This window comes from Salvelinus fontinalis, unplaced genomic scaffold, assembly GCF_029448725.1.
Source record: "Salvelinus fontinalis isolate EN_2023a unplaced genomic scaffold, ASM2944872v1 scaffold_0484, whole genome shotgun sequence".
Classification (NCBI taxonomy): Eukaryota; Metazoa; Chordata; class Actinopteri; order Salmoniformes; family Salmonidae; genus Salvelinus; species Salvelinus fontinalis.
In genome coordinates this window covers 24,850-41,345 of record NW_026600693.1, presented here as the reverse complement: position 1 = coordinate 41,345, position 16,496 = coordinate 24,850, and the positions used below count along the sequence as shown (strand labels likewise).

The following is a 16,496-nucleotide window of genomic DNA, read 5'->3' as shown; positions in this document are numbered from 1 at the left end:
TCAGTTGTTAATCTTCTGTTTTTTTTTATCCTGTTATTTTTGTGTACTAAGTATTTCTGTTTATTTTCATTGTTTTCTCCTGTGAAGCCATTGTGTTGCATCCATGTCTAAAATGTGCTGTATAAATAAAGCTTGATTTGATTTCAACAAATGAACCCAATGACTGATCAATCAACAGACCCTCCATCTTAGTATGAAAAACAGATCAATCCCACTTTTCAAGCCTGCTACCAGGGTCTACCAGGGGCTTGAGGTGGTCTCCCACAGCTCTGCTGGTGGAGTGGTAAACACCACCCCCGGCTCTACCAGGGGCTTGAGGTGGTCTCCCACAGCTCTGCTCATGTCATGTTCTGTGGCCTTGCCGTTCCATTTCATGACTGCCCCTGCAACACAGAAAGAAACACATTTAGTCATATTATATAAAACACTCAAACACAGTAATGGATATGGAGCATCTAGGGCCTCAGTTACACCTGGCACCTAAATGTGACTTCTGTCATCTGATCACTCCAAGCTGCATTAGGTTCAGATCTACCAGGATGGACCTTTGACATTGTCTGGATGCAGTCAGGCCACCGAATATGCATAAGCAATGTCAAAAGATGAGTGGGGAAAAGTACATTTTACACAAGTGACCTTCATAATAATTTAAATGTTATTTGTCACATATGTATGTTATTGCGGGTGTAGTTAAATGCTTGTGTTTCTAGCTCCAACAGTGCAGTAATATCTAACCAAATGCTTGTGTTTCTAGCTCCAACAGTGCAGTAATATCTAACTAAATGCTTGTGTTCCTAGCTCCAACAGTGCAGTAATATCTAACTAAATGCTTGTGTTTCTAGCTCCAACGGTGCAGTAATATCTAACCAAATGCTGGTGTTCCTAGCTCCAACAGTACAGTAATATCTAACTAAATGCTTGTGTTTCTAGCTCCAACAGTACAGTAATATCTAACTAAATGCTTGTGTTCCTAGCTCCAACAGTACAGTAATATCTAACCAAATGCTTGTGTTCCTAGCTCCAACAGTGCAGTAGTATCTAACTAAATGCTTGTGTTCCTAGCTCCAACAGTGCAGTAATATCTAAATAAATGCTTGTGTTTCTAGCTCCAACAGTGCAGTAATACCTAACTAAATGCTTGTGTTCCTAGCTCCAACAGTGCAGTAATATCTTACTAAATGCTTGTGTTCCTAGCTCCAACAGTGCAGTAATATCTAACCAAATGCTGGTGTTCCTAGCTCCAACAGTGCAGTAATATCTAACTAAATGCTTGTGTTTCTAACTCCAACAGTGCAGTAATATCTACCAATGTCACAACAAATACCTAATACACACAAATCTAAGTAATGGAATAAGAATAAATCAAATCAAATGTATTTATATTTATATAGCCCTTCTTACATCAGCTGATATCTCAAAGTCCTGTATAGAAACCCAGCCTAAAACCCCAAACAGCAAGCAATGCAGGTGTAGAAGCATGATGGCTTGGAAAAACTCCCTAGAAAGGCCAAAACCTAGGAAGAAACCTAGAGAGGAACCAGGCTATGAGGGGTGGCCAGTCCTTTTCTGGCTGTGCCGGGTGGAGATTACAACAGAACATGACCAAGATGTTCATAAATGACCAGCATGGTCAAATAATAATAATCACAGTAGTTGTTGAGGGTGCAACAGGTCAGCACCTCAGGAGTAAATGTCAGTTGGTTTTCATAGCCGATCATTGAGTATCTCTACCGCTCCTGCTGTCTCTAGAGAGTTGAAAACAGCAGGTCTGGGACAGGTAGCACGTCCGGTGAACAGGTCAGGTTTCCATAGCCGCAGGCAGAACAGTTGAAACTGGAGCAGCAGCACGGCCAGGGGACAACAAGGAGTCATCATGCCAGGTAGTCCTGAGGCATGGTCCTAGGGCTCAGGTCCTCCGAGAGAGAGAAAGGAGTCATCATGCCAGGTAGTCCTGAGGCATGGTCCTAGGGCTCAGGTCCTCCGAGAGAGAGAAAGAGAGAATTAGAGAGAGCATACTTAAATTCACACAGGACACCGGATAAGACAGTAGAAATAGTCCAGAAAAACAAACTGACCCTAGCCCCCCGACACAAACTACTGCAGCATAAATACTAGAGGCTGAGACAGGAGGGTTCAGGAGACACTGTGGCCCCATCCGATGATACCCCCAGACAGGGCCAAACAGGCAGGATATAACCCCACCCACTTTGCCAAAGCACAGTCCCCACACCACTAGAGGGATATCTTCAACCACCAACTTACCATCCTGAGAGAAGGCGCCAACCCAGACAGGAAGACCACGTCAGTGACTCAACCCACTCAAGTGACGCACCCCTCCTAGGGATGGCATGGAAGAGCACCAGTAAGCCAGTGACTCATATATATAAATATATGGACACGCAATATCAGAGCGGCAAAGACAGATACAGTAGAATAGGATAGAATACAGTATGTACATATGAGATAAGTAATACATAGACTAAGATACAGTAGAATAGGATAGTATACAGTATATACATATGAGATGAGTAATACATAGACTAAGATACAGTAGAATAGGATAGAATACAGTATATACATATGAGATGAGTAATACATAGACTAAGATACAGTAGAATAGGATAGAATACAGTATATGAGATGAGTAATACATAGACTAAGATACAGTAGAATACGATAGAATACAGTATATACATATGAGATGAGTAATGCCAGATATGTAAACATGCAGGAGATCCACGAAGGAAAGACAGTGATGGTGCTCAGTGACGTTGTTGCAAATGGTGGGTAAAATGGTAAAACGTTTGAGTTCATTCTGTCCATTATTACATCATTACATCAAGTGTTCCAATGGTAAAACATTTGAGTTCATTTTGTCCTGGTCACTTTGCCTACTGTTTATTGCCACGTTGGGATGCAACCTATGTTGGTTGTCATTTTTTAAACATTTTTTATCATTTTACCCCCGTTTTTTCTCCCCAATTTCGATCTTGTCTCATCGCTGCAACTCCCCAATGGGCTCAGGAGGCGAAGGTCGAGTCATGCGTCCTCTGAAACATGACCCGTCAAACCGCGCTTCTTAACACCCGCCCGCTTAACCCGGAAGCCAGCTGCACCAATGTGTAGGAGGAAACACCGGGCGACGCTTGGCCAATTGTGTGCCGCCCTATGGAACTCCCGATCACGGCAGGTTGTGGTAAAGCCTGGGATCGAATCCGAGTGACGCCTCTAGTGACGCCTCTAGCACTGCCATGCAGTACCTTAGACCGCTGCACCACTCAGGTCTATAGTGACACCTCTAACACTGTGATCTAGTACCTTAGACCGCTGCACCACTCGGGTCTATAGTGACACCTCTAACACTGTGATCTAGTACCTTAGACTGCTGCACCACTCGGGTCTATAGTGACAACTCTAACACTGTGATCTAGTACCTTAGACTGCTGCACCAGGCATAACATTTTTTAACCAATTCTGATGGTTGTTAAAAGTGGAATTTTGACATTATTACCGTTATATCAACACACTTAACACTCCCAACTATAATTCTCTTTGGCACTGTAGACATCTAGTGACCACTTGATTCCATGTGACATTATTACCGTTATATCAACACACTCAACACTCCCAACACTCCCAACTATAATTCTCTTTGGCACCGTAGACATCTAGTGACCACTTGATTCCATGTGACATTATTACCGTTATATCAACACACTCAACACTCCCAACACTCCCAACTATAATTCTCTTTGGCACCGTAGACATCTAGTGACCACTTGATTCCATGTGACATTATTACCGTTATATCAACACACTCAACACTCCCAACACTCCCAACTATAATTCTCTTTGGCACCGTAGACATCTAGTGACCACTTGATTCCATGTGACATTATTACCGTTATATCAACACACTCAACACTCCCAACACTCCCAACTATAATTCTCTTTGGCACCGTAGACATCTAGTGACCACTTGATTCCATGTGACATTATTACCGTTATATCAACACACTCAACACTCCCAACACTCCCAACTATAATTCTCTTTGGCACCGTAGACATCTAGTGACCACTTGATTCCATGTGACATTATTACCGTTATATCAACACACTCAACACTCCCAACACTCCCAACTATAATTCTCTTTGGCACCGTAGACATCTAGTGACCACTTGATTCCATGTGACATTATTACCGTTATATCAACACACTCAACACTCCCAACACTCCCAACTATAATTCTCTTTGGCACTGTAGACATCTAGTGACCACTTGATTCCATGTGACCAAACATTTCTGAGGCTGAGTCTCAAATAGTCGCCGGTTCCTTTTAATAGCCAGGCCGTAGCACACATAGCAAATACATTTTGGGGGTAAATTAAAGGAGCTACAATTATAGTTTAATTACATGTTTTAAATAAAATGTCCATAATATCTGCATTAATACGAACGAGCTACAAAAATCTCTGAAACTGGAAACACTTATCTCCCTCACCAGCTTTAAGCACCAGCTGTCAGAGCAGCTCACAGATTACTGTACCTGTACATAGCCCATCTATAATTTAGCCCAAACAACTACCTCTTCCCCTACTGTATTTATTTATTTATTTAGCTACTTTGCACCCCATTATTTATATCTCTACTTTGCACATTCTTCCACTGCAAATCTACCATTCCAGTGTTTTACTTGCTATATTATATTTACTTCGCCACCATGGCCTTTTTTTGCCTTCACCTCCCTTATCTCACCTCACTTGCTCACATTGTATATAGACTTATTTTTCTACTGTATTATTGACTGAATGTTTGTTTTGCTCCATGTGTAACTCTGTGTTGTTTTTGTCGAACTGCTTTGTTTTATCTTGTCCAGGTTGCAGTTGTAAATGAGAACTTGTTCTCAACTGACCGACCTGGTTAAATGTATTGTTACACCATGTAGGAACAGTATGGACCTACATGGTAGCTTGCTAATTATTTAGATGTAGTATGACTTAATGTAACTGCCTTAAATGTGCTGTAGTAAACATTTTTTATTCGCACTAATCAATCATCACATTCCTGTCTTTGTATGTCTCAATATAATAGTATTATTTAATTAAATCCATCTAAAATAATCTTTGTCTGAAAATAAAACATGATCCTCAACTGCGTTTCCCCTCCAGTCAGCAGACGGCGAAGTGCGTTTTTCAGGCGACGCTGCCAGCGTGACGTATAATCTAGTGGACGGTTCTTCATAAACAGCTCGTCAACCACCTCGGTAGCTTGCTAGCCAACATAGCCGAAAGATTCAAGCTATTTATACGCTTTCGGTGTATATTACCGACTGTGTTTTCGACACACTTAGGTCGTATCTACTTGTTAACCTATTTAATTTAATATTGCGTTATTTTGTATTAGTCAGCTATAGTAGCTGGTTGGTTAAGTTAGCACTAGCCTAGTCGCTAATGATAGCTAGCTAGCTAACATCCCCGAACATGAGCTCCCTAAACTTCTCCCCTCTTGTTAAAGAAGAGGTCTGCTGGACGGAGAAAGAAGCTCCGGGGCTGAACATTGTCGTGAAAGAGGAGAAGGAAGAAGAGGATGTCACAGTAAAACAAGAAGTAGAAGGTGAGGCTGTTACAGTGAAAGAAGAAGAGAAAGACGTTACAGTGAAAGAAGAGGAAGACGTTACAGTAAAAGAAGAGGACGAGGAAGAGAAAGAGGTGGATGTAGTTTATGGAGTGAAGAAGGAAGGGGAGATTACTGTCACATTGAAAGATGAAGAGGAGATAGGAGATCTGATTAAAACCAGTAAGTACCGCCTTAAAATCGTTTTTTACTTTCGATATTCGGAGTTGGCTCATCAACCTCTTCAACGGAGGGCCCAGGATGATGACTGATATGTCTAGAATCAGACGACGTAGAGAGCAAGCTACCTCTTGTTTTCTCCGTTCCGTTTCCAAAAAGTGACTTAACATATATATTTGAGAAGGTTCTATCTGCTGACCGCAGACTGGGGGGCACGGTATGTAGTGATTTTAATGTAGTGATGTTTTACTACACACCGTGCCCCCCAATAGTGCGATGCGAGAGTTGGGTTGGCTACACCAAAGATTATGGATATACTGACAAGATGTCTCTCCGCCCTAACAAGGGGAGTCGTTGTCCACAAAGCGGCACTGTGGGTTGTCTAGCTCCCGCCTATCCTTTCTTTGAATTGGTGAATACATCTTATTATTGTAATCTATTGTTTATATTCTATGAGGGTTGTTGTCGTCAACTGCCTGTATTCAATGGAGAGAGATGCTAAGCTATTAGCATGAATATGCACCGCCTGTATTCAATGGAGAGAGATGCTAAGCTACTAGCATGAATATGCATAGCGATCTGGAGACAACTCCTATAATGTTTTTATCAAAGTTGTCGGTATGTCACGTGTCCACATAACAACTTAAGCATTACGAAACTTCTGTTGGACCAAGTAAACCTCACGTAGCAAATAAGCCATTCATTTTGTTGTTGACCAAATTCGACACTTTCCACATTGGGTTGATAATTGTTTCCACTTGGATACAACCTACTGTAACCTACTGGCATGACCTAGAGAGTTACAACCTACTGTAGCCTACTGGCATGACCTAGAGAGATACAACCTACTGTAGCCTACTGGCATGACCTAGAGAGATACAATCTACTGTAGCCTACTGGCATGACCTAGAGTTACAACCTACTGTAACCTACTGGCTTGACCTGGAGAGATACAACCTACTGTAGCTCACGGGCATGACCCAGAGAGTTACAACCTACTGTAACCTACTGGCTTGACCTAGAGAGTTACAACCTACTGTAGCCTACTGGCATGACCTAGAGAGATACAACCTACTGTAACCTACTGGCATGACCTAGAGAGCTAAAGTTGTAAAATTCCTGGGTTTTAAATTAATTTTTTACAGTAATAATGATAATTTGTATCTTCCTATCCACATGTGGAATCCCTCTCCTTTGTCGTCCTCTCTACACCAATAATAGACAACTACTATGAGACCTCCCAATCACGGCCGGATGTGATACAGCCTGGATTGGAACCAGGGACTGTAGTGACGCCTCTTGCACTGAGATGCAGTGGCTTAGACCGCTGCATCCGTGTGTGTGTTAACTATTAGAATGCTGTACTAGAATGCTTAAAAGGCCGCTAAAATTTTAAATATCGGTTATCGGTATCGTTTTTTGGGGCAAGGAAAATATTGGCAAAAAAATGTGATATCGGTGCATCCCATTCTAAAAATGTTTTTTTTTTTTTTTTTACCCTCATCAATCTACACACAATACCCCATAATGCCATCACAATACCCCTTAATGCCAAATCAAAAACAGGTTTAGATTTTTTGCAAATGTATTAAAACGATTCCCCAGGATAACTAGTCTCAGAGTAATGTAAGATGTAAGATCCCAGGATAACTAGTCTCAGAGTAATGTTAGATCCCAGGATAACTAGTCTCAGAGTAATGTTAGATCCCAGGATAACTAGTCTCAGAGTAATGTAAGTCTCAGATAGTTTTAACCCATTACAGTCTAAGCCCTGTCTGAGGGGGAGGTTCTTCTAAGCTATATGGAAGTGTTTTAAGGGTTTAAACAACATGAAGGGCTTCCCCTGTATTGTACTGTTTTATAAGGTTATACCAAGGATAATTTTGCTATTTGATTTTGAACTGTAAGACCCATGGAAGTATCAACAAAAAATATTTGTCCATACTGCTATAACCCATAGTAACACATTGGATAACATTCACAACATGGAACAACAGTAACCATAGTAACACATTGGATAACATTCACAACATGGAACAACAGTAACCATAGTAACACATTGGATAACATTCACAACATGGAACAACAGTAACCATAGTAACACATCGGATAACATTCACAACATGGAACAACAGTAACCATAGTAACACATTGGATAACATTCACAACATGGAACAACAGTAACCATAGTAGTATTGTTTCTCCCAGAACATCTAAAGGAAGTTTGTTCTGAAGTGTCTGTCTTATATCTAAGAGATGTAAAAAATTATATCTATTTTTTTTACATGTCTTTAAGTCTTTAACCCCCTTTTTGTCACTTGTCTTTCCACATTTTGTTACATTACAGCCTTATTCTACATTGGATTAAATAAATAAAAATCCTCATCAGTCTACACACAATACCCCGTAATGACAAAGAGAAAATAGGTTTGGAGAAAAAATGTCACATTTATTAAAAATAAAAAACAGAAATACCTTATTTACATAAGTATTCAGACCCTTTGCTATGAGACTTGAAATTGACCTCAGGTGCATCCTGTTTCGATTGATCATTGTTGAGATGTTTCTACAACTTGATTGGAGTCCACCTGTGGTAAATTCAATTGATTGACATGATTTGGAAAGGCACGCACCTGTCTGGCTACCACAGCGTTCTGAAGCGATACGCCATCCCATCTGGTTTGGCTTAGTGGGACTATCATTTGTTTTTCAACAGGACAATGAGCCAACACACCTCCAGGCTGTGTAAGGGCTATTTGACCAAAAAGGAGAGTGATGGAGTGCTGCACCAGATTACCTGGCCTTCACAATCACCTGACCTCAACCCAATTGAGATGGTTTGGGATGAGTTGGACCACAGAGTGAAGGAAAGCAGCCAAAAAGTGCTCAGCATATGTGGGAACTCCTTCAAGACTGTTGGAAAAGCATTCCAGGTGAAGCTGGTTGAGAGAATGCCAAGAGTGTGCAAAGCTGTCATCAAGGTGGCTATATTTTGAATTGTTCACAACTTTTTGTTGGTTACTACATGATTCCGTATGTGTTATTTCATAGTTTTGATTTCGTCACTATTATTCCACAATGTAGATCAAATGGTAAAACAAATCATTATAACCCTTGAATGAGTAGGTGTGTCCAAACTTTTGACTGGTACTGTAAATCTCATGAATGTTTTTACATTCAGTTACATGAAGTCACTTTCTTACCACTTCTTCCATAGTCAAACATGTAAGGAAAGATTTTTTTAAATCAAAAGGGATGCTGTCAAAAATGTATTGAATTCAAATGGATTTACCCAGCCTACAAAGCACTACAGCCACTCTGTGATGACCAGTTCTGATCTTTTATTGAGGGATCTAGTCTAGATTAAACCTCATAGGAAGACAGTTTTATCATGTGGAGGTTTCATTTAGGTCTCTGTTTAACGACATACTCTGTGTGTCTTTGCAAGGAGAGGAACCAGACTCTCACTCTGACAGCGGGAAGAATCCTTCAGGGGAACCAGACCCAGAGACGCCCAAACCAGCAAGACAACACCACTGCTCCCACTGTGAAAATAGTTTTTGCTGGTTAGGGAACCTAAAACTGCATGAGAGGACACACGCCGGAGAAAAGCCTTTCCAATGTTCCCAGTGTGGAAAGAGTTTTACTAAGATAGGGCACTTGAAAGCTCATGAGAGGATACACACAGGAGAAAAGCCTTTCCAATGCTCCCAGTGTAGAAAGAGTTTTACCATGTTAACTAACCTGAAAAGGCATGAGAGAATACACACAGGAGAAAAGCATTTTCTGCTCCCAAAAATAGATTTTCACGAATAGCTCATGAGAGGATACAGAGGAGAAAAGCCTTTCCAATGCTTCACAGATGAAAGCAGGTTCACACTGAGCATGTGACAGACGTGACAAGAGTCTGGAGACGCCGTGGAGAATGTTCTGCTGCCTGCAACATCCTCTAGCATGACCGGTTTGGTGGTGGGTCAGTCATGGTGTGGGGTGGCATTTCTTTGGGGGGGCCGCACAGCCCTCCATGTGCTCGCCAGAGGTAGCGAGATGAGATCCTCAGACCCCTTGTGAGACCAGATGCTGGTGCGGTTGGCCCTGGGTTCCTCCTAATACAAGACAATGCTAGACCTCATGTGGTTGGAGTGTGTCAGCAGTTCCTGCAAGAGGAAGGCATTGATGCTATGGACTGGCCCGCCCGTTCCCCAGACCTGAATCCAATTGAGCACATCTGGGACATCATGTCTCGCTCCATCCACCAACGCCACGTTGCACCACAGACTGTCCAGGAGTTGGCGGATGCTTTAGTCAGGTCTGGGAGGAGATGCCTCAGGAGACCATCCTCCACCTCATCAGGAGCATGCCCAGGCGTTGTAGGGAGGTCATTCAGGCCACACACACTACTGAGCCTCATCTTGACTTGTTTACAATTGGCTCATTCATCCCCCTCCTCTCCCCTGTAACTATTCCCCAGGTCGTTGCTGCAAATGAGAACGTGTTCTCAGTCAACTTACCTGGTAAAATAACGGTAAATTAAATTAAGGACATTACATCAAAGTTGGATCAGCCTGTAGTGTGGTTTTCCACTTTAATTTTGAGTGTGACTCCAAATCCAGACCTCCATGGATTGCTAAATTTGATTTCCATTGATTATTTTTGTGTGATTTTGTTGTCAGCACATTCAACTATGTAAAGAAAAAAGTATTTAATAAGAATATTTCATTCAGATCTAGGATTTGTTATTTTAGTGTTCCCTTTATTTTTTTGAGCAGTGTATATACATATATATAGTCTGTTCAACCTCTCTTTCGTGTCGTCCGAGATTCCTAAAGATTGTAAAGCTGTCGTGGTCATCCCCGTCTCCAAAGGGTGTGACACTCTAGACCCAAACTGTTACAGACCTATATCCATCCTGCCCTGCCCTTCTAAGGTCTTCGAAAGCCAAGTTAACAAACAGATTACCGACCATTTCGAATCCCACCGTACCTTCTCCGCTATGCAATCTGGTTTCAGAGCTGGTCATGGGTGCACGTCAGCCACGCTCAAGGTACTAAACGATATCAGAACCGCCATCGATAAAAGACAGTACTGTGCAGCCGTCTTCATCGACCTGGCCAAGGCTTTTGACTCTGTCAATCACCATATTCTTATCAGCAGACTCAACAGCCGATAAGAACAACCTATCAATCAACAACCGATCGCTGCCCACACCCTCCCGACTAGCATCACTACTCTGCACGGTTCTTTCTTAGAATATGTGGACAACTATAAATATCTAGGTGTCTGGCTAGACTGTAAACTCTCCTTCCAGACTAATAATAAGCATTTCCAATCCAAAATTAAATCTAGAATTGGCTTCCTATTTCGCAACGAAACCTCCTTCACTCACACTGCCAAACATACCCTCGTAAAACTGACTATCCTACCGATCCTTGACTTCGCCGATTTCATTTTCAAAATAGCCTCCAACACTATACATAGCAAACTGGATACAGTCTATCACAGTGCCTCCCGTTTTGTCACCAAAGCCCCATATACCACTGCTCTCGTCGGCTGGCCCTTGCTACATATTCGTCGCCAAACCCACTGTCTCCAGGTCATCCATAAGTCTTTGCTAGGCCGCCTTAACTCAGAATACTGGTCACCATAGCAACACCCACCCATAGCACGCGCTCCAGGAAGTATATCTCACTGGTCATCCACAAAACCAACACCTACTTTGGCCACCTTTCCTTCCAGTTCTCTGCTGCCAATGACTGGAACGAAGTGCAAAAATTGCTGAAGCTGGAGACTCTCCCTCACTAACTTTAAGCATCAGCTATCTGAGCAGCTTACCGATCGCTGCAGCTGTACACAGCCCATCTGTAAATAGCCCATCCAATTGCCTACCTCATCCCCATGTTTTATTAACTTTTTTTGCTCTTTTGCACACCAGTATTTCTACTTGCACATCATCATCTGCACATCTATCACTCCAGTGTTAATTTTTAATTACTTCACTACAATGACCTATTTATTGCCTTACCTCCTTACTCCATTTGCACACACTGTATATAGATGTTTCTATTGTGTTATTGACTGTACGTTTGTTTATCCCAAGTGTATGTAACTCTGTGTTGTTTTTGTCGCACTGCTTTGCTTTATCTTGGCAGGTCACAGTTGTAAATGAGAACTTGTTCTCAACTGGCCACCTGGTTAAATAAAGGTGAAATACAAAGAAAACTTAACTTTACCCAAATGTATACTGTCATTAACGCGGTTCTTCAATAATTACACATAATTCTTAATACTGTAGCAAACATTTTTATTAAGCAGGACATTCAAACGAGCCTTACAATTATAATCCAAAGTAGTGTGAAATGTACTCATAATCAACCTGGAAATAGAGGTTACTCCCCGGAGTTTTCCCCCATTCACATTCAGAATACATTGTGAAAAACTAAAAGCTTTGCTCACCATTTTTGCTCCAGGCAGATATACTACATCCATAACTTGTGGTTTCCTCATTAGCAGATATACTACATCCATTACTATCGGTTTCCTCATTAGCAGGGAGGTGTTTCTGCAATCAAATTGTGTGCGCATCGCCCTTGTGCCGCAATTTTATTAAACACAGAAAAGGGCCTATATTGGAGACCAAAAGTCGTCTGGCACACTGCTTAGTTTCAACAACATGAATAACTTATTTCTAGTCTACAATCATCGATGTTACTACTAAAATATGACTATTCTTGCTCATTTTAAGACAATTGTCAAATAATTTTAACATTCATTACAGAAATCAATTGTTGTACAACATCATGGCTACGCTGTTGGCATCACCTTTTACAGTGGATTTCCACTGTTGTGGACCTTTAATCATCTGACTTTGTTGTTCACACAGGAGAGATACGGGACTATCGTGGATCCTCTGGGGAGCCTCAACAACCTCATGATGCTGACGAGGCAGAGAAGAGTCTCTCCCGATCAGAACGCCTCAATAAACACCAGCAGAGATCCACAGGGAAGAGAACTCACTGCTGCTCTGACTGTGGGAAGAGATTCACCTCATCAGGCATTAAAATTCATCAAAGGATCCACACAGGAGAGAAATCTAATAGCTGTGATCAATGTGGGAAGAGTTTTACTACATCTGGCTCTCTGACAGTACACCAGAGAATACACACAGGAGATAAACCTTATAGCTGTGATCAATGTGGGAAGAGTTTTGTTACATCTAGCAATCTGACTATACACCAGAGAACACACACAGGAGAGAAACCTTATAGTTGTGATCAATGTGGGAAGAGTTTTGTTACATCTAGCAATCTGACTATACACCAGAGAACACACACAGGAGAGAAACCTTATAGCTGTGATCAATGTGGGAAGAGTTTCACTACTTCTGGCTATCTGACAGTGCACCAGAGAACACACACAGGAGAGAAACCGTATAGCTGTGATCAATGTGGGAAGAGTTTTTGTCAATCTAGTGATCTGACAGTGCACCAGAGAACACACACAGGAGAGAAACCTTATAGCTGTGATCAATGTGGGAGGAGTTTTACTACATCTGGCTCTCTGACTTTACACCAGAGAACACACACAGGAGAGAAATCTTATAGCTGTGGTCAATGTGGGAAGAGTTTTACTACTTCTGGCTATCTGACTTTACACCAGAGAACACACACAGGAGATGAACTTTATAGCTGTGATCAATGTGGGAAGAGTTTTGTTAAATCTGACCAGCTCACAGTACACCAGAGAATACACACAGGCGAGAAACCCTATAGCTGTGATCAATGTGGGAAGAGTTTTACTACATCTGGCTCTCTGACTGTACACCAGAGAACACACACAGGAGAGAAACCTTATAGCTGTGATCAATGTGGGAAGAGTTTTGGTCAATCTAGCCAGCTGACTGCACACCAGAGAACACACACAGGAGAGAAACCTTATAGCTGTGGTCAATGTGGGAAGAGTTTTGGTCAATCTAGCCAGCTGACAATACACCAGAGAACACACACAGGAGATAAATCTTATAGCTGTGATCAATGTGGGAAGAGATACTCTGGTAAAAGATCTCTGATCAAACATCAGAAAATACATGAAGGAGTTTTTTCATGATATCAATTAAATAATTAAATGATGTCACAATGTAGATTACTGGAATCACAATGCAACACTTCAAACTGTTTCTGCATATTGGTTATTGATTTGGACACGTTAAAACTGTGTTTTGACATTGCACTATTCCCATTTAGCCAAATGTCATTCAAAAGACGTTGAAAATAAGACTATGCCCGACGTCCAATATATTTTCGGTTGTAGTTGAAAGTGAAAGTTGAAAAGATGTCTTTTCGGGTCGTTTTTTCAATGACTTGAAAACAGCTTAATTTCAACATACTTATACACCTATAATCAATTTTTATTAACAATCCTACATCACTCCAGTATTTCTTTACAACATTCAAATGCTAATTGTCTTTATTCCACTACTGAAGAAGCATGACTCAAATCACCTCATATATTCAAACATTCAGCCTGACAAAAGATACATGTTTTATTATTCCATGCCTCACCATTAAGTTAATTATTGCCAATACATATTAACAAAGGGGTGTACATTTGGGTTTGATAATTCATATTTACAATTATGTAACATTTAGTAATCATAGTTATTCATGCAACCAACTTGACATTTTTGGGTACATTTATATTGACATTGTTACCCTGCTTTTATATCCAACAACATGCCTATCTAGTGAACCCTGAAAGGAGAGAGAAGCTCTGCAGTGAGGTGGAAAGTTACTACGGATATCGCAGGAGTTTCCTCTTGAAATCAGACATGTCTGCGGTAAGGACAACTTGGTTGCTGATTATCTCAAGGGTGGGCAGTCAAATAGATTTGTGTTTTGCATTTAGCCAGTGAGTTACCATGATCACAATTTATTTTGACATGTTTTTCCCGTGTTGGAGATTAGTTTTATCTCTTATTCTTTTCTGTATTTAAAAAAAAACTGCACTGTTAGGGGCTCGTAAGTAAGAGTTCCAGTGTTGTATCCGGCTCATGTGACTAATACTATTTGATTTGAGTTTTGTTTGGGCTCGTTCCAAGGGGACGAGAGTTCTAGAAGCTAGTGAGTTTTATGAAGACGAGAGTTCTAGAAGCTAGTGAGTTTTAGGAAGACGAGAGTTCTAGAAGGGAAAAAATAATAGTTTAGGAATCTATAGAAAGAAAAAGGAGAAAAGATCTGATATTATTATACATTCTATATTATTATTTAGAAATACGTGTTTTTAATTGTTGACAGCCAGTAGACACCATGTTTACATTGTAAAAGGTGAAGCATTGTAGATGATTATGTGAAATGGAAGTTGTGGAGATACTCTGAATGATTGGCTATGAAAAGCCAACTGACATTTACTCCTGAGGTGCAGATCTGTTGCACCTTCGACAACCACTGTGATTATTATTAATTGAATGCATTCAACTGAAATGTGTCTTGGGAGCACTGATTGGTGTCACCTCGTTAGTCAGTATGTGTTACACCTGTGCTGGCTTGTCCATCTCGTTAGTGGGAAGGTGTTTCACCTGAGCTGGTCCAGGTTCTATTTAAGAGTGTCTGGCCCAGTGCTCCAGTTGTCTTGACAGATGTGGAGAGTCAACACCTTTAGTTGCTCCACCTTTTTGGTTTGCTTCCTGTCTTTAAGTTTATTGTGGGTTTTTCTTTTGTTTTCCTCTTCTTGGTCAGATTTAGTGGGTCTCATGGTGGGTGTCTTTTATGTCCAAGTTGTTGTTACTAGTCAACTTTCAGTGGACACAGAGCAAAACTGCAACATTATGTTATAATACTTTTATTGCATCAAATGGTTGTTTTATGCAACAGAATAGAGGGTTCTTAGAACTATTGTGTCTGTGTTCTACTGAGGATGGGCCTCTGGGAGAACACACTGACAGGACATTTACAATGTCTTTTGGGTGATAAAACCAAAAGAGACCGCATTCCAGAGCATGAGTTAATGTTTCTGTTCTATATGGTACCAGGGAGAGATGACCCCAGGGCCAGACCCTGGTCTCTACACAAAGAGTACTGTTTTTACAGCAGATACTGTTTGCTGAGTATTATAAGTATATTTCATACAAATCTTAACCTTGTGACCCGTTCTATACATCTGTTGTTGGTCATGTAGGTTGAAAGGGGTGTATCTTGGCTATAAAAGACCTTTGTACTTTTGTCTCGTGGCTCTCAAAAAATAATCTGGGGGTGATTTGTCGACCAGCCATCCTTATCGTAGAGCACTCAATTGATTCACTTTATATGTGTGCGTTGTATTGACCTGCTCCCTTATTAATAAGTGAATAAAGATTTAGTTTAAGAATAACTCTGACTTGTGTGATAAGTTTGTCTCCTCATTTGATATGGAAGAAAATAACCACATTTGGCGATGAGGATGTGAATCTTCACTTGGTGACGCTCCTGACGGACCTGGGTAAATGGTACACGAGGGATCCCTCAAACTTGGGATCACAGGAGACCACACTTTGGGAACGGAGCAGATGGACCCACCTTTGATCTGAGAGGCAGCGAGCCGAGTGGATACCACATCTCAAACGTAGTTTTAAAAAAAAGAAAAAGGTGAGTGAAACAAGCAGAGTTTTTATAAAAGCCTCATAGGCTTTGAGTGTGTATTCCTGTGTGAGGGGGACACCTTGGAGGCGTAA

The 16,496-nt window shown here is 41.1% G+C and overlaps 1 protein-coding gene across 2 annotated transcripts in view; it reads left to right on the top strand.

Moving 5' to 3' along the window:
• The window catches only part of LOC129846228 (zinc finger protein ZFP2-like), a 28,273-nt gene extending 12,123 nt beyond the window's left edge, over positions 1–16,150 (top strand). Inside the window, exons 1-2 of one of the 2 annotated variants that reach the window (XM_055914232.1) lie at positions 5,240–5,797; positions 12,675–16,150. In XM_055914232.1, the coding sequence (XP_055770207.1) occupies positions 5,482–5,797; positions 12,675–13,897 (1,539 nt within the window). In that variant the 5' untranslated portion in view covers positions 5,240–5,481 and the 3' untranslated portion in view covers positions 13,898–16,150. Of the gene's footprint in view, positions 1–5,239; positions 5,798–12,674 lie in introns of those variants that run through there. The other variant, XM_055914230.1, reaches the window with a different exon arrangement.
• Positions 16,151–16,496: the final 346 nt, after the last annotated feature.